Here is a 17847-nt window from a genome sequence, read left to right on the forward strand (position 1 = left end):
ATGTCAACTCCTCAGAGAGCCTTCTTTTGACCATCTTTTCTGAAATGATGACCCCACCCCTCCTCTGAATTCTCTGTTGCCTCCTGGTGCTTTATTTCTCTTAATAGTCCTTAAATGATGTTGTTGTTTGCCTTCTCCATAAGAAAGCAAGCTCCTGATGGCTAGGATTTGGACTCTTTCACTATTATAGCTCCAGTCCCTATTATAGTGCCTGGTGCATCTTAAGAGCTCAAAAAATACTTGTTGAATGAATGAATAAGTGAATTTTGAAAGAATTAGTGAGATATTTAATATGTTGTGACACAACTACGCATGGAGGCATTAATTACAGGAGCTAATTATAGTTAATTACACTCATCTACTCAGCAAACATTTTCTGAAAACCCGCAATGTACACAGCTTTAGGAACAGAGAAATAAGGTAGAGGAAGCAGGCAGGTAGTGGAAGAGACCGAACGAGGAACTGGATTATAAGGTCACCTGGAGAACTGCATAGAGATACGTGGACAATGTACATCTGGATAGTACTAGAAACACACATATGTCATAGGACCTAGGAGAAGGGAGTATTCTCTCTGCCTGGGGGAGTCAAGAAAGCTTCAGGGTGAAGGGCAATGAGTTTGACAAGCAGAGAAGTGGGGAAGGATTTCCAACTGGAGGGAATAGCATGGGCAACAACACAGGGAAAAGACATGCTGTGTTTTGGGAACAGTAAAAAGCAGAGTGAAGAATATTTGGTTTAGGAGTGACAGAAAATGAGACCAGACAATCTGGCTGAGGCCAGCTGGTAGGGACTTTCAATGAAGACTCTATAAGGAATGTAGACTCTACTACAGTTTATTACGTGGAAGGTGATGCAGTCAGATTTGGGTTTTTCCATTTGTTTTTAGATCTCTTGGGCTACTGCGTGGCTGGACCAGATGGTGAGGAAGAGGTTGCATGCATGTGGTGAGGAAGAAGGAGGGATTGTGTGATTGCGAGAGGAGGATTGAGAGGGGTTGGGGCCTTGAAGGTCCTGGGAATTAGAGAGAAATACATTTTACTTTAAAATTGCCCTCCCTGCTGTGTGTATTTCTTACAATTTGTGAAAAAGTTTAAAAGAGTTAAGAGAAAGAATCATGGGCTGCCAATTGGAAGATCATGATCCTCAAATCAATTTCTATAGCTCATCATTACGAAGGGCCCATGCCTCATGGCTTCCTCCCTGCTGCCCCCAAGAATCCTCAGTGAGGAGAGCGGGGCCGTGAGCATCTCCTTTTCCCCTCTGTCAGTGCATAAGCACCCATGTCTCTTTGATGAAAACCAAGAAATCTCTTCACAGAAAGACGTTAGAGCATCTTGAGCTACGTGTCATTCATTTGGGGGTCTGGAGGTCACACCTCAGTCTTGGAGAGGAAGTCAGATGGCAAAGATCTATGAGGGACAAGATCTGAGGCCACTTCTTGTCCCTGGAGGAGGGTAGGGATGAAGATGAGCAATTCGGGGTGAGCTGAGGATTTTACCTCAGCATTTGGAGCAACCACGAATGAGAACAATTTGGAAACTTCAGTCTGGTCAATTTCTTATTTTGATGGCACATGGGCCAGAAAGATCAGAGCTTAAGAGTTTGTAAAAGAGGGCATGTGAGCAGACAGACCATCTTGATCTGGGAAGGAATTGTGCCCCAGTGGTCGGGAGCAGCAAGAGGGATCCAGCCCACCCTGGTTGTTCTGAAGCTGATTATTAGCAGTGATTACCTGCCCTATTTTCTTCTGCTACCACCCGACTTCTGACTACGTTACTACTTAATAGCACTTGCCTCTGAATACTGGAAAAAGAGAAAAAAGAGATGAAGCTTCATGTAATTTTGCTTCTTGTTAGGAGCTCTATTAAAAGAATACAGAAGAATATAATGGAATCAAAGAGGATTGAAACCATTGACTAAAAAGTTTTATTTTTATTTACCATAGTTCACATTGCCATTGATAATCACTGAATTTAGTGCTGCCAAGACCTAAGAGAGCCTTGCTTTATAGGACAGGACCTGAAATTTCAAGAGTTTAATTTTCCCAAATCCATTCAGTTAGCATGAGGCAGAACCAGGCCTCAAACCCAGCTTGCCTGATTCATAATTTACATGGCACTTGTTTTCCCCTCAATATATCATCCTGTTTTGTCAAAATAGGATTTGTTTCAGCCTTCCTCTTAAGTACACACACAGAATAATACATGGTCAAATGAAAGGAACGCTGGATTTTGATTCAGAATACCTAGATTTTTCTCTTGCTTTCTCTCCTTTCTAACCTTATGAACAAGAAACGAATAATCCCTGTTTTGCCTGCTTCACAGATTTACTCTGAATACTACAGGAATAATGTAGGTGAAAGTGCCTTCTCAGCTGCAAGTTTCTATAGAAATGTCACGAATGAGTTTACATATAATCCCACACATTTTAAAAGAGCTGGCCAAAATTATTTGTTAATCTGTCAGAGATCTACCAGTTGTGATAACATTGAATGAATTTAAAGGACTCTTTTATTTCATATTATTGAGGAAATTTTAAGAAATTAGAAATGTATGAGGAATAAGTGATATAACCTTTGGAGAGAAAGGAATGCTTCATTATTTGCAGATGTTAGGATTGTCTATCTGGAAATTTCAACATAATCAACAGAAAACTTTAAAAAAAAGGAGTCTAAGAAAGTTCAAGAACTTGGAAATTCCAATGAATTCCATTCTCCCTTCTTTTGGAAATCATGGTAAAAAGAACATGTATAATAGAAAACAAAACACAAATTCCTATTTCTGCAAAATGAGGCTATAAACCTCTGAGAAATTGTAAGGGCTATTAAAATCATCCAAGTTCTTGCAAGATCTATTGATGGAAGGAACATGGAAAGAAATGGAAAACAGAGAGTTCAGTACCAGAGATGATGTGGTCCTATACTCGGCAAACCTATTATTTAAAACTGAAGATAAGATGAATTCATTTCCAGACAAATGAAGGAAACACAGAAAGGGAGAGTACTCACTGCGAGCAGACCCATACTTCTAGAAATACTAAAGGGTGATTTTTTAGGCAGAAGGAAAATGAAACCCAATGGAAGCTTGTAGATGGCAATAAAGAGTGAAGAGTTATTAAAAGGGTAAATATATAATGTAATTGAAATGAAGATAGACTTTATAACACAATAAATATAAATGTTTTGTGAATTTTAAGATTTATAGTTGGAATTGAAATATAAATATAGTAGATTATGTTATACTATGATGCAAAGGTACATGTTGCAATCTCTAAAGTAATAATTAAAGAAGAATAAAGGGATATATTAGGATAACTACCAAGCTAATAGAGGAGAAAAAAGGACCGAAGGGAAAAAATACCCAATCAATCCAAATGAAGACAAAATAGGAAAGAAAATAAATTATGCAATAGTTAAGATGAATGAAGAGCAAATAATAAAATGATAGTATTAAACCCCAAAATGTCATTAATTGCATCAAATGTAAATTGACTAAATACGCCAATTAAAAGAAAATAAAAGAATGTTAGACTGAATAAAATACAATATCCAACTACATGGTACTTCCTAGAAAATAAGTACCTACTGAAAAATTATGGAAAGGTTGAAAGTAGAGGGATGAAAAAAGGTACACATTGTAAATACCAAGAGAAATGCAGGCTGGCTGTATTAATACAGACAAGGGAGAAGCTAAGGCAAAATTCTTTGGTAAAAATAGAGAAATACGTTATAACAATAAAAAAGTCTAGATAGTTAGGACAGCATGACAACTCTAAATCTGTTTTCAGTTAATAACATAGCTTTAAAATAACGAAAGAATTGACAACATTATAAGAGAGAAACAGACAAATCCAAAATCATTTTTGGAGACTTTTAATATACCTCTCTCAGTAACTCAGAATAAGGAGATGTAATATCAAGCAAGAATATAGAAAATATGACTAACACACCTGATCTAATATTGGTGTATATGGAACATTGCCCTCAACAACATTCTTTTAAGCACATGGATAACATTTATAAAATGCCATCATATGCTAGGCCAATGATCTAAATATCATTTCAAGTTCTTTGGAAAAGAATAAAAAGATTAAAATCAAAGAAAGTGGAAGAAAGGAAAAATAAAATTTAGGAGCATAAATTAATGAAAGAGAAAATAATTGCAAAGTAAAGAATTAGCTTTTAGAAAAGGCTAAAGATGATATGCTCTTTTTGAGACTAATTAAGAAAAAAACCCCTCTATATCAGAAATAAAAACAAGAGACCATCACTAGAGATTCTTAAATATAATAAGAGGGATTTAAAAGCTACTTTCTGCCAACAAATTTGAAAATAGAGCTTTAAATGCAAAATTACAGAAAAGTATAATTACCAAACTGACAAAAGATGAAATAGAAAATCTAAATAGTTGGATTTTTGTTACATAATTTGACTATGTTTTTAAATAATTGGGATTTGTTATTGTATAAGTTGGGTCATTATTAAAATCTTCTGAGAAAGAAAATTCTAGGCTCAGATGGCTTCACTAGGAAATTTTACCATAAATTAAAGGAAGAAATATTTCTAATCTTTAAAAATATTCCACAGAAAAGAAAAGAAGTAATGCTTTCCACTTCATCATAACCTTGATACTTAAGTTTGACAAGGACATTACATGAAAGAAAAATTACAGGCTGATCTCTCTCATGGGACACAGATGCAAAAATCCTAAAGAAACAACTGAATCCAGAATTACATAAAAAGATAATATATAATAATTAAATTGATTTTATTTCAGGAACGTAAGGTTGGTATAACTTGAAATAAAACAGTCAACATTGAAATAAAATGATGCCTGAGATTTGTTTCAAAATAATCCTGTGAGAAGTGGAGAGCATGTGGGAGTGTAAATGAAACAAACATTGCTGTGAATTGATAATTGTTGTAGCTGGGAGACAAATACAGTTGTGTGTATTTGAAGATGTGTGTATATAGATGATTATAACAGCTTTATTCATAATAGCCCTAAACTGGAGATAACTCCAATGTTTATCAACAGATGAGGGAATAAAAAAATTGTGGTGTATCTATTGCTATGTGGTGCGCTACTAGAATATAAGTCAGTGGCTAAAGGAACAAATTATTGATGCATGCAACAACGTGGATGACTCCCCAAAGCATCATGCTAAGTGAAAGAAGCCAGACAGAAAGGTTAGGTGCTGTATGAATCAATTATTATGAAATTCCAGAGAAGACAACACTATAGAGACAAAAAGCAGATCAGTCGTTGCCAGAGGCTAGGGATGGGTGAGGGGATTGCCTGTAAAGGGGAATGAGGGGAACTTTTGTGGTCATGATCATAGTGGTTTTACAGCACTGCATACATTTGTCAAAATTCATTGAATCGTAAAATCAAAATTGGTAACATTTATTGTATATAAATTATACCATAAATAAAGCTAATTAAAAAAGAGAGATGGAAGAATCTTTATATATTGATGTAGAAAGATCTCCAGGATATATTGGTAAATGAAAAACACACAGTGCAGAAAGTGTATATAGTATGCTATCTTTGGTGGGAAACATTAGTACAATGTATATTATACAATGTATAAAAATTTTCCCACCACACCTCTTTTCGAATTTTGTCTTTTCTCAGAATCTTCTTTCATTGGTATTTGCTTTTCCATTTCTGTTTCCTTGTCTCTTTCCTCACCCCCTTGCCCTTCAGTCAGGTCGGTTTTTACCCACTGTCTTCCAGAGTTAGGGTTATGTTAGCTGATTTGACCTTGAAATCACAATCTGCTCTTTTGGCCGTTTCTCTCACCATTTAACGCCACTATCTGAGTCTTCAGCTCCAACAATAACTTGCATCTAATCACATCCTTGCATAATGATTTTCCATAGTGCTTCTGTACTTTACAAGATTGTTTCCAAACTCTTTAGCTGGGTTACCAGGCCTGCAGGAACAGGTACAAACAGCTTTGTAGCTTCACTCCCATTCTTATATTCCATAGACTTAGTGCTTCTGTCATATGAAATCACTTTGCTTTTCCTCAGGAATTTTGTGCTTTATGGCCTTGTTATTTTGCAAATACGTCTACTTAGCCCTTTTCTATCACCTCCCTCCTTTCTTTTCTTCATCCGTCAAACTCAAACTAGATGAACCAGATCAAACATCACCTCTTCTGTGCAAATTCATTTTTTCCTTTTTCTCTTCTGTGGTTTACTACTATTTGAAAATATTTTGCCTTTATGAAAATTGGCATGATTTCTGAAGAGGCAAACATTCTAGATAGGGATAAAGAAGATAAAAAATTTGCTCAGATGACCTCCACTCACAGATGAGTCTCTATGTATAGATACCTCCAAGTAAATGTTAAAACTACACACAAATAGATCCTTCTGTGATAGAACTCTGCCTATTTTTTTCACTCATTATGTCACAGATATCTTCTAATGTCAACAGAAAGAGATGTGTGTGCCATTTTTAATGGTTGTGTAGTATTCTGTTTTATGTACCATTTCCTTAACTAGCTTCCTGTGGATGCACATTTAAGTTATCAGTTGCTCTCATTATTATAAATAATGTTGTAATGAGCATTCCACTGTGCTTTGAAAACGTCTTGACAAATGTCCCTGATCACATTGGATGATAATCATCCATGTGCCTGTCTTTTCCACCAGACTATTATTAGTTCCCTGAGGCAAAAACCATTATTTCTCTTGGAATCTCCAGAACCTTGCAGAGTGCCAGTTGGAGCTTAATATATGTAGTTGAAAGAAAGCAGGAATAAATGGATGGATGTTTGTATAGTTGGGTACACATGTGTGTCATCACACATGTCTTAGGTTCTTGCTCAGCTTTTCATTGGCGTTGAGCCTGATATCTCTTAGGCATTATATAATCCTCTACTTGTTTCTAACCTCTTTTTACAGATGTCATTACCACTGACATAAATTCAATATGTAGCTTTAGGAATTAGAATACTGCCAAACCACGACTCCCTCATAGATTTTGGTGGCCTCTGGAATAGATTTTATAAATTGCAGAGAAAAATAACTGCAGGCACCTGACACTCTTTGCCCTACCCTAAGCAGAGATTAGTTATGAAAAATAAAATTGTCAATTACAAGAAAAACACATGATATGTGTGTTGCATACTATTTACAGCTGTTGTCTATTATGGGATCTCTGGACCATCATTTGCTGCTACAGCTGAATGGTCCCATAAGTTTAACTCACCAATGCGACTGCAAAATTGTCTTAAATCACGGAAAGGAATAGAGGAAAATCCACTAGAAATGGCTAAAATGGTGCTTATGTCTTCATGAGCACTCACAGTTTTCCTCATTTGCTTCTTCAAGATGCCCAGAGCAGCCTATTAGGTCTTGTGGTGTATTACAATGTAGCAGATTATCAACCTGACTCTCCAAAGGAAACAAACATATTGTTGATGACTCTTTGCAAGGGCTGCATTTGGCTTATTGACTAATGCACTACATTGTACTGGGTGTCGGGTAATGGGAGCCAACTGGCCCAGACAATGAGAGTGTTCAGTTGGTGTTGCAAATTTACAAGAGCTTAAGCTATTTTTTATTTCTTCTTGCTGGGCTGGGAGCACTTACTATTGTTGTTCAATATGCTGTAAATGAACGTAGTTCAAAAATCACAAAGAGAGTGATATGGAATTATAGAATTGAAAATAGCCTACTGATTGGGTACAAATTCATCAAGCCTCTTTATTTCTCAACAAGCTTTTTATTGGCATGCCAATAAAGCTTGCTTTGGAAGGAGTGAAAATGATTGTAAGCAAATGATATAGTGGGAAAGTTGACCTTCAGTTAACTTCAGCTGTGCTCAGCTAGCTAACTGTGTATCTCCCCCACAATATGCTTATTTATTAAGTTCTAGTTAGCAAATCATTAGTCTTACATGCAGAATACCCAATCCAATACTGAATTTCTTCAGCAACATATGTAATTTATCAGGTAGAAAATGGTGAGACTGGAATTTGAACTCTGGAAATACAGCTCTAAAAGTTGTTCTCTACTCCAGTAGGCCATACTGTCTCTGATGAAACAAATCTACAATAATGACCTATAATAATGTCATAATTATTTTCCTTTGGCATATCTTTCTCCTGCTGAAAAACCACCCTTGACTCTCTATTTCTTAAAGTAGTGGTTCTCAACTGTTCTTTTATGGACAAATATATCAAATATTTTCATTACAACTCTATCTTTCACTCTTTGCTTCCAAATCCAGAAAGCATACCTGAGTTTATGCCATCCCAGGTAATATTATTATAGGGATGACTTTAAATCTATTCTTATAGTCATGTAAGTTAGACTAGAGTTTAGCAGGATGTAACAGAAATGTGATTACATTTGACTAGCCAAATAGTGGTTTATTGGCCTCAACTATCCAGAAGCATTGAAGAAACTAGTGAAGATGTAATGTAGCTACTTAAGGACTTTTTCAAGAACCCAGACTCTTTCTACCTTTAGAGACCATCTTATCATGTGACTTTGATTCTCAAGTTGGCTTCCTTACCTGAAAATATCATATCTATGCTCAACGATGGAAGAAGGGCAAGGATGAAAGAAAAAAACCAAGAGGGCATTTGCCAGGTGATATTATGCACTTTAATCAGTTTTCCAGAAAGACTCACCTCCTGCTATCATTTATATCTCATTGGCTACCACTCTATCACATGGCCACTCCTACCTACAAGAGGATTCACAAAGCTGGATGTTCTTTCTTTCCCTCGACAAATCAGGGATTCTAGTATTAAGAAAAAGGCTATTGGACAGGCAACCAGCAGTTTGTGCCATATGTGTATGTGTATATATATATATATGTGTGTGTGTGTGTGTGTGTGTGTGTGTGTATATATAATGTGTATTACATGCCATCAAGTCAGCTTTGACTCCTGGTGACCCTATGAATGAGTGACGTCCACAATGTCCTGCCCTCAACAGCCCTGCTCAGCTCCTGTAGACTCGTGCCTATGGCTTCCTTTTTGCAGTTAATTCATCTCATATTTGATCTTCCTCTTTTCCTGCTGCCTTCTACTTTCCCCAGTGTTACTGTCTTTTCCAAAGACTCCTGCCTTCTCATGATGTGCCCAAAGTAGGACAGCTTCAGTTTTATCATTTTTGCCTCCAGTGTTATTCAGGCTTAATTTGCTCCAGGACCCACTTGTTTGTCTTTCTGGCAGTCAGGGCTATCTATCTATCTTTCTTTCTTTCTATCTATCAATCAATTATAACCAAACATTTACACTTTCTTTAGTAACCAATGATTCTTCAATAGACCCCATCACTGACCATGGCATGCCAGTGAGTAAATCCCTAAACAAAACACACACGGAGATCTTACCAGTTTGACAGCAGCCTACTTTTCTAAATTCATGTGCCACATCTTCAGTCCTTTGCTTCAGCCACTTATAGCTTTTCTTTATTCTTGAATGCACCAATTTTTACTCTTCTGTGTTCTTTGCATGTATCTTTTTCTTATCTTCTCTCTCTGGTTAGATAGCACTTATTCTGCAAGACCCAGTCCAAATAGCATCATGTCTCTGGAAATGTCCTTACCTCTCAGTCATATCTATTTTTGGTGCCTTGTATACACCTCCACTAGCTCACTTGTCATTCATTCCTTGCATGTTTGTCACTACCAACAAATGCTTTGGCCTCTTACAGAACAAGGACTATAATTTATTCAACTTTTTCTACCAAGTGCCTCCTGCAGTTCCTGGAATATGCCCAAGACGCCTGCTTAAGGAAAAACAAAACCGAATATTATCCCCAACATACAAATGATCTACCAGGAGCTGAAGTGACCTGCTCTCAGCATAGTCAGTAAAAATGCACTGATCCATGCCCCTTAAACCTGGAGCTCAGTGGCTGTCACCAGAAAGAGTGTTTTTTGTCTTAATTGATGATAATAGTAATATAATTATTAATTTAAAAGTTTATTTCTTTGTATCTTCTGTTACCTGTTCATTAGCTCTGTTATTGACTGTTATTCGGTTTTGTCTTTCTTTGTACAGATTTAGAGACACAGTTTATTCCCTCAAAAAGACTACTGTTTAAGGGAAGAAAAGACATATTTAACTTATAGTGATTTGAATGATATGGAAAGAAATGACTAGTTTAACTTTTAGGCTGTTTAGTGGCTGGGGTATTTATACTTGGCAAACACTTAGTTCTTGTCATTAGAGTGGGTTTAGGAGTGATATGGAATTGGGTTAGGATACAAAAGGAAGACAGAGTAAAAAAACACAGAAATTGGACCGGGGTAGAGCAGACATGTTGAGTTGCTAGTGTGATGTCACATCTTCCCCCTCTTTCCCCAAGTACATGGGGGACAGACATCACTAATCAATCAAAACACGTTTTCCACCTGAGCCAAGGCGCGGTCTCAGAATACGTCTCAACACTATGATGCTTCAGATGTCTTCCATCAACAAAGGAAGGAAGACTAGCCTATCCTTAGCTCATCAAAGCATTCTCCAGGTCTACTCATGTCAATACGCTCCCTGTGGTTGGGCAGAGAGTGTTCTCTTGATTCCTTTCACAACATGAAGAAAGTATGGCAACTCCAAGATTGAACTTCCAGGTGCTTCCCTCTTTTGTCAAGTCTCTCTCAAGGATTGGATTCATTGTCTTACAATCATGAAGTTCCCAATACAAGTTCTGTACTTGACTCCTATTTCTACTGGAAAATGAGAGGGACCATCCTATCCATAGACTTTATAACTGAGAAAGGAGGGAACTAGCATGTATTCAATGGCAAGCAATATGCCAAGTGCTTTATATTTATATCTTTTTGTTTCTATAACGATCACACGAGGTGAGTATCACTGTCACCATTTTACAGATGAGAAAATTGCCTTAGAGAAATTAAGTAATTTGCCTAAGATCTTACAACTGGTGAGTGATGATGATAAGATTCAACCTCAGATCTGTGACATGCAGCGTCATGCTATTGGACTCTGGAGAGTTAATTGATTCTTTATGGTCTTGATGAAATCTTCTTCTTGGCTTCTTTTCATACCACTAAGAACTTATGCTTTTGATAAAAGCCTTGAGATTTAAGTTTATACTTTCTTGAACCTTGCAGACTGTAGAGGCAGATGGAAAATGGATAAGTGTAGATCAGATATATATTAGAAACAATCAACCTATTTCGGACTTCATGACAGTCAGGTGTACTTCTGGGTCCTGGAGATTGTCTTGATGGAAATGGAAAGTGTAGTTAGGTTTAATTTTCTTGTGTCCCTTTTTCTGCAGGGAAGCGTCCATACCAGGTGATCACCGCCCGAGTTCATCCAGGAGAGAGCAATGCCAGCTGGGTGATGAAGGGGACCTTGGAGTTCCTGGTCAGCAGTGACCCTGTGGCTAGGCTCTTGAGAGAAAACTTCATTTTCAAGATCATCCCCATGCTCAACCCAGATGGTGTCATCAATGGCAAGTATGTCAGGCACACGACTCGACCTGGCCCTCATTTATGTCACCGTAGTAACATGTTGTCATTTCGCCCAATGGATGTGATTGGAGAGGCCTTGGTGCTCTGGTAGAAAGAAATTCACTTGGGCTGCTATGAGCTGGTACAAATAACAACATACTCTCCATACACATTGATGTCAGTCTCATTGTCTTTTAAATAGAAAGGCATAGGTTCATAGGCAATTAATACCAGAGGGGTGCTTAGAAATAATCTAGCCTAAGAGTCCTTTTAAAAAGGAGAAAATACGTGTCCAGGATGATCAAATGACCTGCCCAGGTCACATAATTGTTTAGCAGCAAAGTCAGGGCTCAAACTATGATTTCTTCACAGCTGAGAAGTTGTTATTTACTTACTAACGTTTACTGCGGAGAAATCTTTATTTTCAGTTTTATTTTACTGGATTCTGGATACAGCTATAATAAGGGTGTCACCTCATCTAAATGGAAGGGCTGAAATGGTTGAAAAATGGCTGTGGAATGGCTGAATGTGGAATGACTAAAAAATGGTTGGCTGCAAGAGAGAAGATAGGGGTGGTGCTTCTTGTTGCCTAGCCCCTACATGCCTTTGGATTATATAACGGGAAAGATGAATTCCAGTGATCGATGAGGTATGTTGGAAGGGGTCAGCGTTTTCAGGGTTTGTGAGCTGAGGTCCAGATATCAGAGCAGGTCCCTAGGGTCCCACGGCCAGTGGGTGGGGGTGGCAGGATTAACATTCACAAATACCTGTCTCAAACTCTGTGGAAAGAGACTAAAGCCCCTTCCCATGGTAATAGATAATTCTTTTTACTATAGAAATGGATGTTATCCTATGGAAAAAACAGAATACAAGATAAACAGAAAAATTGAAAGAAAAAATAATTCCCAAAGCTAAAAATGGAAAAGAACTTACAATTTACTGAGGAAGATTGATCCTGAGCTAACATTTGTGCCCATCTTCCTCCATTTTGTATATGGGATGCTGCCACAGCATGGCTTGATGAGTGGTGCGTAGGTCCGTGCCAGGGATCCGAACCTGCAAACCCCAGGCTGCTGAAGCGGAATGTGTGAACTTAACCACTACGCCACTGGGCTGGCCCCAGAACTTACAATTTAAAATATCAGTATTAAATAAGCAAAAACACAAGTTTAGAAAACTGAGAAAATACAGCAACAATAAAAAAGTGAAACAGAAGAGATAAAATTAGAAATATAAAGATAAAAGAAAGAAAACAAAAATTTCAAAGAGAAAATTACAATGACTTAAGAGAATGTTTTCAGAAAAATAAAACGGTAATGAATTTTTTTCAGAAAAAAACTAAGTAAATGTTAAACAGCTGAGAATAGGCTAGCTTCAAAGGATAAGCACACAAAAGAATAAGTTAAAAATATAAAGATGATAAAATATAAAAACAGGATCAGCATAAATTCCTAATGGTAAAATATGTTAAACTATGCCAAAATGCAAGCAAGTCAAAGCTGTAGACTGTAAAAACAAAATTTCAATAGATACAAAAAAAAAAAAAGAAGAAGATAAGTAAGGCATGCATGTGTTCCTAGTGTTTCCTAGTTTTGTAGCTCCCAGACTCCATGTTTTTTGGAGGAGGTTTTTGATGGGCAGAGAGCAGAGTCCTTCCTCTTTGCCTATGGTGACTGGTTGGTCTTCAAGCGCTTGTGAGGAGTAGGAGGACAAGTCGCTCAGTAAGGAGCATCACTTAGGCCTCTGGCAGCAATTAGGCGTCTTAGATCTCAAGCTGGACAAAGCCCTAAAGCAGTGTTCTTTCCCGGTCCAACAGAACTCAGCTGGCTCCTGCCGTGTGCTCCTTTAGCTCTGGAGAAGAGCTCTAGGACATAGTGAACGGCTCCTCCCCGCTTGAGGGGCCAAGCATTTTACTAACAAGCTTTCTCAGCCCAGATGGATGGAACACAACCATGCAAGCCATCTTGAGGCACATGATCCTGTTTCAACATTTTCTCAAATGAATTGGCTCTTTTCTGAAGTTTCTCCTTCCATTAAATTGTCTAGGGTCTAGTAGAGAGTGGAAGGAGCATTGGGTTCAAAGTCATAACTCTAGTTTGGAATTCTGGCTCTTCTCCTGACTTACGTGTTTTTTTCTGCTGTTGGAAGATGAAGATAACAGGCTCACTATTGACCTGTCTGGGAAGAGATCTCATAAGCCCAAGGCAATATTTAAGCTCAGGGTTAAGTATTGTAGTTTCTTCCGTTTCAAGTGCTCATACCTCCAAATTAGGGGCTTGATCCAGGTCTTTGGTTGAAAGGTTAATGTGGTCTCAGTCATTGAGCATCCTTCTGGCCTGGATATAGTTATTTCCAGCTCACAGCTGGTTGCTTTGGACTCCCTAGTGGCAGGCCAGCTTCTTCTCAGTGACACTGCCATTCATCATCATTACTATTATTTATTATGACTAAAATTACTCTTTTTATTTGTATAGCATCTTTCATCATAGAGCTCAAGGCACTTTGTAGATCACTTGAATCACCCAAACAATTTTGGAAGGGACTTGGAGATCATAGTGTTATTCTACTGATAGGAAAATCCACAGGTCATAGCACACCATCATCAAAAGAGTTGAGACTGCCATGGATGCATAACATCTCATGATAAAAGAGCTTGTAAGTCTCAGCTCATGAAGTCTTCTTAGAATCTACCTCACATATGGTTTATGTCACTAACTTCCACTTGAACTCTTTCTGTGATTGACATTCCATTTCAGGGCATGCCTATTCCATTGTGCATAATTAGGTGGACTTGTGTTTTTCTGTGTTTTGATCTTTGCCCTGTGAACTTCACACATTTTAGCCAGTCTTACCTTGGGGTACCCCATGGGCAAAATCTAATCCCCTTTTTATATGCCTTAACTTCCCCATGTGAAGTCTTCTCCAAGTTTGATACAGTTCCTAAACATTGCTTATGTGATATTGTTCCTGAAGTTCTGATCTTCATTGATTTTCTCTGGACACATTCTTCTTAATAGGCTTCTTAAAAGTAATAGAACTGCCCTGTGTGTGGTCTGATCAGCAAAGAGGCAATCTTTGCATAAAGATTAGAGAGCCTAATCTGAACTCGGTATTTAACTTACTAGACCAGTACTCTTCTTTTACAAGTAATCATGGCCCCCCTGGAGTTCGCAAGAATGTGTAAAAGTAGAGTAGTTTCTTTTCGTGGTGATGGTAATGGAGCCTCTGAGGATGGCTGGGAGGTTTTGATAACTGTGGTCAGGGAGACAAAGCCAGGATTTTCTAGCAAAACTATGGTGGGTCTTGCCAAGTCAAAGATCTCTTAGCAACACATGTCTGTAGCAGGAAAACAAAATACAAAGGTGGTTTCCAGAAGAATCAATCTACCATCTTGCTGGCCTGGTAGTTTGTATTGAATTGGGCTGAGTTCTAAATAATCCAGGAGGACCAGTGCAGTGGTCCCTTGACTCTTATAATTCTCTCCAACGTGGGCTAAAAGAACAGGAAGTCAACAAATTGAGTTAGAGCAGAAGTGATAATGGTGGCTTGATTAGAGTGGAGAGTGGGGAGAAGGTGGTGATTCCAGAACTGTTTAAAAGGTAGACATGACATGAAAGTGAGGAAGAGGAACAAATCTAGCATGATTCCCAATTTTTGGACTTGGGTTGTTGGGTGGATGATAGTGACAAAATAACTTTTATAAAGTCAACACACAGCCCAACATTTGATTCACAAGAGAATCAGAGGATATTGATTCTTAGTATATACTCAACTCTACAAACTTGATTATCTCCTTCCAAGGCCATTGTAGAACAGAAACAAACAACAATAAAGAGAAAGGGGCATGCTATTTGTAAATACACCACGGTATTAAGAGGTAATAGCTGAATGCTCTAGGGAAAACAAATAAAACTATAAAAATCAGATAAATAATTGTGACAATTTTAACTATCTGGGACCATTTAAAGTTAGTGCCAATAGTCTGTTACTCCGCTGTGGGTTGTGAAGGCTTTATTTTACTACAATAAAGGCACTCATAGACTTGATCTAAAAAAATTTATTCAGCACCTTTTATGGGCCAAGAAAGAACCTTGCTCTTTTACATATATTTTCTCATCTAATCATAACTATGGCCCAACAAAAGTAGATCTGTCTTATTTCTAGATAGGAAAACTTGAGTACACAGGGGTGAGTCTTGGGTACAGTTTAAATAGGTGGTGTTACAGAGCTAGGACTAGAACTTCTGTCTATCCTCACTACTTTTCTGTGGAGATTTAAGGGCATTAGAATAAAAGAACCTTAAAATGTTCTACCTGGGGGTGTTCTTGTATATTATTTAGCCCCAGTCCTTCAAATGATAAGGAACCTGAAACTAAAGGGGTAAAATGAGTTATCCAAGGTCACATAGCTAGTTTAAGACAGAAATGGCATGAGAAACTGTCTAGATAATTAAAACACTCAGGCACACCCATACGCATACACACATACCCACGCCCAAGGTTCTAAGACTAGCTTGTGATAGAGCTGGGATTTGAACCCAGTCTGTTTAGCTCCAAAGCCCATATTAAGTTTAGTCTATCAGTTCTTCCCAGCCTTGGATGGAGATACAAGTAGAGCCTCAGCCCCCATCAACAGGCAGTCTCTGAAATTAGTCTTGTTGACCCAGACCTTCACATTTCCTGGGATGAACCAGGAAGGCACAGCCTTTCCAGCTTTTTGTGATTTTGGCCAGGGATGAATGAACTGGTTCATCCTCAGTCTTTTTTCTTAGAATTTGAATTCTCAGCTTGGCTTGGGCCTCAACACTCTCCTTTGTCCTGCCAGCTTTCTGCATTGGAGAATACATCCTTTCCTGTGGCTGCCAGCTTTTGGCTATAAACAGCACCCAGCTGACTTTGAATATTTTTTGTCATGGGGCTCCCATTCCACTGCCCATTCTGTAGTATATTTTCATTCAACTATCAGAATCAGAAAGGCTTATGAGTATCTCCATTGGGCTCATTTCGCCTTTAGGCTGGGCCATGCCTCTTCCTGTTTTGATATGTTCAGGTTCTCTGATTTGGCCTCAGCTCTGACTTTTTAATATATTTCAAATCTCTTCAATATAATAACATGTAACAGTGGTTCTCATACTTTTGGATTTCACAGATCAGTTACATTTGAAAAAAATGAACTGTAATAAATATGTATTTTCTTTTTTTTTAAATTTGCACAAGTAACAATGGAAGATACTCTCTGAGCTCCCAAACAACAGACTGGTGAGATTTTCAACATTAGGTTGCTTGAGCTGCCTCCCCACCTACATACAATCACACAAGTAATCCAGGGGTTTGTGCTGCTGGATCTCTAGGTCATGGCAGTGAGCACACTTGCCACTTGTACTACGATACATGGCACTGCTGTCCATGAAGGCTTCCCTGTGGGTAGAGAGCAGTGTAGTCATTGAATGGGTTGGTTATTCCCATTGCCAATCATCCTGGAAAGGAGCAGATCCTAGAACTAGAAAAGATGCCTGAAAAATAGGCCTTAAGGGGGAAGAGATAATTCTCCTGAGCTTGAAATTAGAGAAACTCTGGTCTAAGCAGAGGGGTCCCCCAGGTCATAGAGGAAAGATGGCACCTGCCACATGGAGGAGGCCAGAAGAGGCAATCCCTTAAGTGGCCACTTGAGAATGAGAACAGCTATACCAATAATCAGTTTTAAATTTTCTGTGAGTAGTTATCTTCTGTTGTATCATTTATTCTTTAATAAAGTATTAATAAGCCTTTCTATCTTGTTTTAGCTGTGCTATTAGGATTTAAAGTATCTATGCCCAAGATTGATGAAGGGGATAAGGGGCACTTGTACTTAGAGAAATTCCTAAGGAAACAGTGAACAATAAGTACTATAGCTAATATGTTTTAAAAAATGTGCTGGGACATTTAAAAAAGTGAAATAGCTTTATTGTTTTCTAATTATAAAAATGATACATAATACAGCTGTGATAATAGGTGTTTCAAAAGATGAGATTTGGTTCACATAGGTGGTAGAGTCAAAGTTCAAAAAGGGGATGCAAAAGAAACCAAGAGAGTAATACCTGCAGAGGTGGGTATCGCCTACAACAATGGGGGAAGTAAAGGGAAGAGGTGGAGTTACCAAAACCCGTGAGGCTGGTATTTGGAACTCTGAGAAGGGAGTCGGACCTGGAAAGGGCTCCAATGGGCCAGGAGGCATAGCTGCGAGGGTGAAGGAGTGTAGAGTGGCCTTTATCAAAATGGCAAGGAGATGCATCCCACCTGCTGCCGGCACCTGTGAGAAGGTACGGCAATGCTGGTGCTGTGTATCTAAGATGCAGGGGTTGAGCTAATCGCCTGCTGTTGCTCTAGTCTCATTAACTGGAACTGGAAAACAG

At 38.2% G+C, this 17847-nt stretch overlaps 1 protein-coding gene across 1 annotated transcript in view; it reads left to right on the forward strand.

Annotated features, from left to right (window-relative positions):
* AGBL1 (AGBL carboxypeptidase 1) overlaps positions 1-17847 on the forward strand; it is a 360791-nt gene that overhangs the window by 220660 nt on the left and 122284 nt on the right. The window contains exon 17 of the mRNA XM_058540551.1: positions 11282-11462. Within this exon, the coding sequence (XP_058396534.1) occupies positions 11282-11462 (181 nt within the window). The remainder of the gene's footprint in view (positions 1-11281; positions 11463-17847) is intronic.

This window comes from Diceros bicornis, chromosome 5 (assembly GCF_020826845.1).
Source record: "Diceros bicornis minor isolate mBicDic1 chromosome 5, mDicBic1.mat.cur, whole genome shotgun sequence".
NCBI lineage: Eukaryota > Metazoa > Chordata > Mammalia > Perissodactyla > Rhinocerotidae > Diceros > Diceros bicornis.